The 8,281-nt window shown below is 65.2% G+C and overlaps 1 protein-coding gene across 1 annotated transcript; it reads right to left on the reverse strand.

Annotated features, from left to right (window-relative positions):
* LOC121092710 (sterol 26-hydroxylase, mitochondrial) lies at positions 1–5,402 on the reverse strand. The gene is made up of 9 exons (XM_040604141.1): positions 5,144–5,402; positions 2,867–3,057; positions 2,400–2,599; positions 2,119–2,316; positions 1,820–1,980; positions 1,314–1,480; positions 957–1,038; positions 668–868; positions 1–571 (listed from the first exon to the last, which is right to left on the reverse strand). Exons 1-9 carry the CDS (start codon positions 5,378–5,380, stop codon positions 446–448), a joined length of 1,563 nt encoding a protein of 520 aa, XP_040460075.1. The 5' UTR covers positions 5,381–5,402; the 3' UTR covers positions 1–445.
* Positions 5,403–8,281: the final 2,879 nt, after the last annotated feature.

Raw genomic sequence — 8,281 nt, forward strand, 5'->3', positions numbered from 1 at the left:
TGAGGCCAAGGTCAGCTGTTCAGAGAGGACCCAGATGTCCTGGCTCCAGGCACAGATCCACACGCAGCTACACAAGGACAGGACGAAGGAGACACAGAACGGCTGCAAGCCCCCTCCCCACCTCCCCCCCGCCCCAGCACAGGTCCCAGGTACCTGACACAGCTCAAGTGGGCACGGGATGGGGGGACACAACCCCTCGTGATGTGTGAAAGGCACAGCAGTTCCCCAAGCCTCCTGCTGATTTGGGGTAGGGGGATACTAGTGCCCCAGGGGAAATTTGGGGGCATCCCTCATCCCCCCACACTCTTCCCCACAGTGGGGCTGGAAGCCCCCTGGCCCAGGCTGGGCAGGGGATGGGTGCTGGGGTGGGTTTGCCTTCCTGCCCCTCCTCATGGGGCAGCAAGGGTCCCCACTTGGCACCTAGGGTGGGGGGGTGAACACGCGTTCAAGGGGCCCCTGGGCGAGCAATGAACTCCAGGTTGATGGGCTTGTCGGCCACCAGGACGATGCGGGACACGGATGTCACCTCCACACCGCGGGGGTCTGGCCGCACCTCGAATGCCTGGATGATCTGTGGGGAGAAGCAGGGTGGCAGTGCCTCGAGGACTCCGCAGGGCCCCCATCCCAGCTTGTGGCGAGTTACCCAGGGTGGGGGGGCCCTACTCACCCTAGCGAGGGCCAGGTGCATCTCCAGCTCGGCGATGCGGCGGCCGACGCAAGCGCGGACCCCATAGCCAAAGGGGATGGAGCTGAAGGGGTGGTGGGGGGAGCCGTGGCCCCGGAGCCAGCGCTGGGGCAGGAACCGCTCAGGCTCAGGGAAGTAGGTCTCGTCGTGGGACATTGCGTAGTGTGCCAGGACGAAGAGGGTCTGCAGAGCAAGAAGCGAGGGAATTAATGACCCCCGTCTGGCCCCCACTGAGCACAGCAGGGGTCCCCACATCACGGTCCCCACTCACGTTTTTGGGGAAGAGGTAGTCTCCGATGACAATGTCCTTCTCATAGAAGACCCTGGCATTGGTGGGCACCACGGGGTAGACCCTGGGATATGGGGAGAGTGAGCGGGGAAGCAGGACCCATTTGGGGACCCCAGAGGGAGAGGATCACAGGCAGGACAAGGAGGAGCATCTCCCGCTGCTCAGCAGCTCTGTCTCTCTCCCCAGGGAGCAGGTGGATGCATGTGGCCCCGAGGGACTGAAATCCAGCCCTGCACTCTGCTTGGCTGGTGCATCTCTGAAGAGCGGGGGAGAAAGGACTGCCCCTGGGGAAGGGGTCAGTGACCAGGACCCTGGGGCAGGGGCAAGGCTAGGCTGTACCTCAGTGTCTCCTTGATAACAGCCCGAAGCATCGGCATCTTGGGGATATCCTCAGCACCAGGAAACCGGTCAGCAGGCACGACGGCTTTCAGCTCCTGGTACAGGGTCTCCTGGATGCCCGGGTCCCGAGAGAGGTGGTACAGGGCCCAGGACAGTGTGTTGGAAGTCTGGAGGAGTGGAGCACCAAGGGGAGTGAGGGAGATGGGGCTGGCACCCGAGGAGCCTTGTGCCAAGCGTGGCACCAGTGTGGCACCACACAGCTCCTGCTTTGGTGCTCAAGGAAGCCAGGGGTGAGGGGCAGTGAGCACAGGGGAAACTGAGGCAGGGAGCACAACAGAGGACAGGGTCTGTATTGACCAGTCCCTGAAGGTTTGCCCCTGTGGGGCACCAGCCCCCCAGCCAACAGCCCAGAGCTCGCAGGGGCTGGGGAGCACGGCTGAGCCCCATGGCTCACCCTGGCAGAGAGCTCAGTGAAGATCGCCTGGCAGTAGATGCCTGGCCCTCACCGTGTCCACGCCAGCCAGCAGCAGCTCAGCCACGCTGCCATAGACCTCGTCCAGGCTGAGCCTGCCGCTGGCCAACAGGTAGCTCAGGTAGCCAGACACCTCCTTGCCTCGCTCCACCTGCCCCTCCAGCTCCTCCATCTTTCGGTCAATCAGGTTCTTGCCTGCAGGGACAGATAGCAGGACCCAGCGCTAATGGAGCGAGGGTGGCCAAAAGGACTCATGGCTGTTGACTGCCCCACTTTTGAAGGTCCTTAGGGAGTCTGATCCCACTGTGCTGGGCCCCCATCATCACTGCTCACCGAAGGCAAAGATGGTGTCCCAGCTGTCCAGGTAGCGGTCCCAGAAGGGCAGCACCTTGCGGCTCCATCGGGGCAGTACGGTGGCAAAGATGGAGTTCTTGAACATGAGGTTGATGGAGTCAATGAAGCGCTGGGTCTCGGCTGGGACCTGCTGCTTCAGGCACCCAATGCGGGTCTCAAAGAGGATGTAGGAGATCCCTGTGGAGGACAGGCTGCATCCAGGCACCCATGGGGATGGGAAGAGCGAGGCAGGGCAGGGGTGAGGGGGAGGACCCCCCTACCTTCCAGGGCAAAGCGGTACAGCAGGTTGGCCACGTCCCCCACCAGCACCCCGGAGGGGCTGAGGCTCCGCTCAGCCCGCAGCCGCACCATCAGGTCCGACACCACCTCCCCGATGGCATCCGCATACAGCACGGCCTCCGAGGGCTTCAGCAGCCGCTTGTTGAGGACCTGGCGCAAGCGGTACCAGCGCTCCCCTTCCCTGTGTGAGGATGGGGCTCAGTGCTGGGGGCACAGTCGGGCAGAGGGCAGTGGCTGGCAGCAGTTTCCCAGTCCCCGGGTGCATCCTTCTAATGCCAGGCTGAAACCACCCCGGAGGTCTTTCCACCCACCATGGCCATGCCCTTCTGCTTGGGGGAAGCACATGCTGCTTGCAGGATGCAATGTGAGCTGCCACCTGGGCCCTACACCTGAGGAAGGGACAGGAGCCACCTGCTGCCCTGCAGAGCGCAGCCCGGGCAGGACTCACTCGGTGAAGGGTCCGTAGGGCAGGCGCCGCGTGTCCCGGTGCTCCTTCCACAGGGCCATGTCGCTCCGCATGGGGTACTTGCCCTCCTGCCGTAGCAGCTGCTCCAGCACCACTGGGCTCCCAATGTTGATGTTCTCGTAATGCCCGAAGGTTGACCTCCATATAGGGCCATAAATGCGCCGGGACATCAGCTGTGATGCACCAGAGCACAGCAGGGTGAATGGGACAGGGCCAGCACTGGGGCTCGATCACCTCTCCCTGCCCCAGTGCTGCCCTGCATGTGTCCAGCATGCTCTGCACCTACCCTAGGGACCTCTCAGCACCAACTGGGCCCAAGCACCCGCCTCTGAGCCCCCAAACTGGCACCATCCTTGAAGAGCTTTGCAGATGGCTTGCGCTGGTGTCTCCAGGCACGTCCTCTGCCAGCACTACGCACACTAGGCACCGACCCCTGGCACAGGCTGACACATCCCTCACCCACCCCAGAGATGCACGGAGGGTCTGGCAGGTCTTCTGGGGAAGCAACACCAAGAGGGGACAGCAGGGACAGGGACAACTTCCAGGCACAGGGCTTTGCTGAGATGCAAGGCTGTTGCAGTCGCTGTCAGCAGGTCCAAGCCTTGCTGCTTCCAGCATAGCCCCAGCTCTGATCAACCCAGGGACAAGAGTACCTGCATGCGTCCCTGAACCTGCCACCTGATAAAGGTGGTTAATGATCAGCAGTGGGAGGGCAGTGTCAGGCTGGGGCAGGACTGGGCTGCTCCAAGGGCAGGCTACCACCCCCGGGGCATGGCCCTGGGGCCACAGGCTCACAAGCCAGCTAGGGGACATCCACCAGCATCAGACCTGCTCTGGGCTCTGCCAGCTGCATCTTCCCCCTCCTTGGCTGCACCCAAGAGAGCCATGCCTGCCTCCCCACTGGGGAGCACTGTGACCCCCAAGCGTACGCCTCAGGTGCAGCTGGGCACCCTTTTGCAAGCGGATCTGCACAGGGCCACGTCTAAGGGCTGCTCTCCATCCTACCCGGCACTGCCAGAGCCCCTGCAGAGCGGGGCCAAGCCTGGGGGGCTGTGGGGGACCAAGCAGGGAAGCCCTGGTCCCCGTTCCCCGCGGCTACGGGGATGCACGTGGTACAATCTCCCTTGGTGACTGACTGCATCGCAGCCTGCGCCCGGATTCAGCTGGATTCGTCACCGCGGGGAGATGTTCCTCGCGCATGGTGGCAGGAAGAGGGGGAGGGATGGCTGCCCCGGTGCCGCAGGCAGCTCGCCGGGCGAACATGCTGTGTGGGGCCGCGGGCAGCCATGGCTCAGGTTGAAGCCTGCCCACCAGCATCTGCTAGCAGCCGGGACCCGACACGGCACAGGCCTTGGAGAGCAGGGCTGAGAGAAGCCAGAGCTGCCGGGACCTGGGGAAAGGCACCTCCAGAACATGCAGGCATCTGTCCGCAAAGCTGGGCTGTGCTCAGGGCCCCAAGGGCAGCAGGGAGCAGCAGGAAGCTCCCGTGTCCGCTCCTTGGGACCCCGCTGCCCTCAGCCCCTTCTCCAAACAGCAGTGCCTGGTGCTCTGCGGTGCTGGGGAGGCCTCATCCTGCATGCTCCTCCGGCCGGTCAGAGCTCCAGGGTGCTGGAAGATGCTGCCTGGCTCACAGCCAGCCAAGCCCGTTTCTTGCTTCATCCGACGTATGAGGAAATGTTGACAGAAGAAAACAAACACCTCTGCCTGTTCCTCCCCTGCCTGCCTGGGTACCATCTGCCCAAACATCTGCTGGCCGCCTGCCCCCCAAGCCATGGCCCCTCCAGCTTGTCACAGCCAGGGCAGCCCAGGGCTGCTCGGGGATGCCAGGGCCCCATGAGCTGCCTCTGAACCTCTGCCCTCGGCTGCCTGGCCAGCTTAGGGATGGTGAAGTGGCCAGCTTAGTGATGGTGGAGCAGCCCTGGGCTGGCAGGACCCTCCTGGGGCCACCCTGTTCCGCTGCTGGCCCCAGCATCACCCCACGGTGCAGGGGTACTCCCCACCACCCAGCCCCTCTTCTCCCCTGGCCTGCCGCCCCCGCTCAGCTCCCCGCTATCACTCGTAGGCTGCTCCCCCACCCCGGAGCCCATCTCACCCTGCCCCCAGCATGCACCCACTCCCCCTTCTCGCAAAGCCCCCCGCCCCCGCGCACAGCACCCTCCCTGCAGCCCACCCGGGAGCCCCCCGACCCCCACGCACCCGTGCAGGGCCCCCGCGCTCCCCCTCCCCCCGCAGCCCCCGGGCCGGGCTGCCCCGGCGCACCTGGAGCCGGTGCGTGTGCAGCAGGTAGCCCCGCAGGAAGAGCCAGACGAAAGTCCGGAGCAGCCCCGGCCCCGGTAGCTCCTCCGGTCCCTTCAGCCGCGCCGGTCCCGCCGCCGCCGCCGCCGAGCCCCCGGTCCTGCGCGGCAGCCCTGGGGTGCTGCGCGGCGGCGGCGGCGGGCGGGGGCGCAGCAGCAGCGGCAGCAGCGGCCGCCCGGCCCCGCCGCTCGGGCCCGCCATGCTCCGTCGGCAGCGCACGGGACGGGGCGGGGCGGGGAGCCACCGGGGGCGGTGGGGGGCGGCACCGGGGGCGGCGCGGGGGGCGGTGTGGGGGCGGCAACCGGGCAACCGGCACCGGGCACCGCGCACCGGCAACTGAGCATCGCGCACCGGGTGCTGCGCACTGGCTACCGGCCCTGGTGCCGGCTGCTGCGCAATGGGTACGGGATACCGGCTGCTGCACAGCAAGGACCGGGCACCGGGCAGCGCGTACCGGGCACCTTCTGCTAGTTGCTGCACACCTGCTACTGGGCCATGGATACCGGCTGCAGTACCGAGTACCCGTTACGGCACACTGGGTACCGGGTACAGCACACCAGGCACCACATGCCATACACCAAGTACTGGACGCTGGACCCTGCCCAGCAGCATCACACACCGTGCACCGGGTGATACGTACTTGGAACTGGCATCAGCAGTACGCAGTGCCGTGTGTCAGGTACTGGATGCCATGCACTGTGCACTGCACAATGGCACCGTGCACCCGGCAGCTGGCAGCCGGCGCTGGCAAGGTGTGGTAGTGCAGCACCCTGGGCACAATGTAGTGTGTGGCACCAGCACCCATACCAGCATCAGGCGCTGCACACCAAGCACTGCAAATGGGCAGCGGGTGCTGGGCTCTGCTCACCAGGCACCAGCACCAGGCACCGTGCATCATGTGAACAGCGGTGGCATTGCCCTCTGGCACTGGGTAGTGCATCCCAAACACTGCACACCCTACAGCGGCACCAGGCTCACCACTGGACCTGCTCTTTAGGGCTGCTGCCCCTCCTGATCTGAGCCCTTCTGCCCTTTCTCCATCCCCTGCCTGTCATACCCCTGTCCTTGCCTCGATCCCCTGCAGTACAGGATGGTGCCCTGGGAAGCTGGGTCCAAGCTGTCCTATGGCTCTCTCAAGCACTTCCTCTGGGCACTGCCAGCCAGAAGCCCAGCTAGGGAGACCTTGGCATGCCCAGTGCAGCTGGCTGGCAGCCCACCTGGAGGCAGGTTTGGTTTGTCTTCACACCAGGGAGAGCATGGCACCAGCTCCTGCCTCAGCCTGGACCCCCTGTCAAGCTGTCTAGACCACAAGCCGGGCTCTGCTGTGGCAGTGGGCAGGGCCATGGGTGCAGGGCATGTCCCCTCTGTCCAGCCTGGCACTGCCAGGCCTTGGGGCCGTGGGGTAGGTCACTGTTCTGCCCGGGTGCCACTCCCGGGGCAGCTGGCACCGTGCGTCTGGCTGGGACATCCCAGTGCTGATCATTAACCACCCTTATCGGGTGGCAGGTTCAATGTCCTGGACAGGGAGGTTTTGTCCCCAGGCTGCGTAGGTATCTCAGAGCCCCATGCGTGGCTGTTGTCCCCATTGGCCTTGCCGCACTGTGGCACGGGGCTGTCCCAGGCTGGGCTCCAGGCACGATGTGCCTGCCAGCGGGGCCGGGGCTGGCAGTGCAGGGGCCGGGCACCCCTGTACCCGTGGCACCCCAGGCTGGGACAGCCAAGCGCGAGCGCCTGCCGCCATCTCATGGCTGCTCCCAGCCAGCTCCGCAGCTGTCCCTGCCGCAGCGAGGCCCAGAGCCGCGAGCAGCTGGAGACCCCAGGCCCAGGCTGGCTGGGGGCTGTGCAGCCAGCACCCGGGCGCCTGGCGCCCTTGCTCCCCGCGGCAGGACACCCCTCGGCCTCTCCGGCCATGCTGTGGCAGCGGTTCCCCTTGCTGAGGAGTGGGACCCCACCACCTCTTTCAGTTTAAACCCATCGCCCCTTACAAAAACCACAGGCCCTGCTAAAGTGTCTCTTCATTTTTCTTATAAACCCCTTTACAGACTGGAAGGCTATGACAAGGGCTCCTTGAGCCTTCTTTTCTCAGGCTGAACAACCCCAGCTCTTCATGGGAGAGGTGTTCCAGCCCTCTGGTCATTTTTGTGTCCCTCCTCTGGACCTGCTTTAACAAGTCCATGCTTCTCTTGTACTGAGGACCTCAGAGCCGAATGCAGTACTCCAGGTGAGTCCCACGACAGCAGAGTGGAGGGGGAGCATCACCTCCTCGGCCGTGTTTGCCTCAGTGCTGTTTTGTGATCCCAGATACAGTCGGCTTTCTGGGCTGCAAGCACACATTGCCAGCTCATATACTATCTTTCATCCACCAGTATCCCCGGGTCCTTCTATGCAGGGCTGCTCTCCATCCATCCATCCATCCATCCATCCATCCATCCATCCATCCATCCATCCATCCATCCATCCACCCATCCCGCAGTCTGTACTGCTGCTGGGGTTGCCCCGGCTCGGGTGTAGCACCTCGCACTTGACTTTATGGAAGGACAGGCTTTACCATCCCAGCGCCGACCGGAGCGGTCCACGGGCCGATCCCCGCTGCCTCGGCAGCCCGGCCGGGACCGGGGGACATCGGCAGCCCGGCTCCTTCCAGCTCCCGCCGCTAGGCTGTGCTCCCCGCCCTCGGACCGCGGGCGGCGGCGGGGGCCGGCCGGGGGCTCCGCCGGGACCGGCCGTTAGGGCCGTGGGGGGGCCGTGCAGGAGGGGGGGGGTCGCGTGAGTCACCCCCCTCTCCCCCCCCGAGCCGCCCGGCGGGGACTTCCGAGGGGAAGCGGCTGGGCCATGACACATCCGCAGCCGGAGGATGCCGCGGGGAGCCGGGGGCATTGCCAGCTCCTGGGAAGTTCCCCAGTGCCTGGGCCAGCCCTCGCCCCAGCTTGGTGACAAATGGGGCAGAGGCAGGAGAGCAACTGCTGTGTTTATGCATGGGAATGAGGAACTGGGGGTGGCAGGTCCCATCCTGCGTGTCCCTCTGCCCCAGAGATGCTATGACTCCACTCATCCCACAGCCATGTCATCAGGTCCGACCTCACCTGGCCTGTGGGACTTGTG

Source organism: Falco naumanni, chromosome 8 (genome assembly GCF_017639655.2).
Source record: "Falco naumanni isolate bFalNau1 chromosome 8, bFalNau1.pat, whole genome shotgun sequence".
Classification (NCBI taxonomy): Eukaryota; Metazoa; Chordata; class Aves; order Falconiformes; family Falconidae; genus Falco; species Falco naumanni.

What these genes read in the sequence shown, in the direction of transcription:
- LOC121092710 (XM_040604141.1), bottom strand. Translation starts at nt 5,380, where the DNA reads ATGGCGGGCCCGAGCGGCGGGGCCGGGCGGCCGCTGCTGCCGCTGCTG. An exon ending in CCCTACGGACCCTTCACCGA is followed by an intron (nt 2,600 to 2,866) that starts GTGAGTCCTGCC and finishes ATCCTCACACAG; the next exon opens with GGAAGGGGAGCGCTGGTACC. An exon ending in GGACACCATCTTTGCCTTCG is followed by an intron (nt 1,981 to 2,118) that starts GTGAGCAGTGAT and finishes CTGTCCCTGCAG; the next exon opens with GCAAGAACCTGATTGACCGA.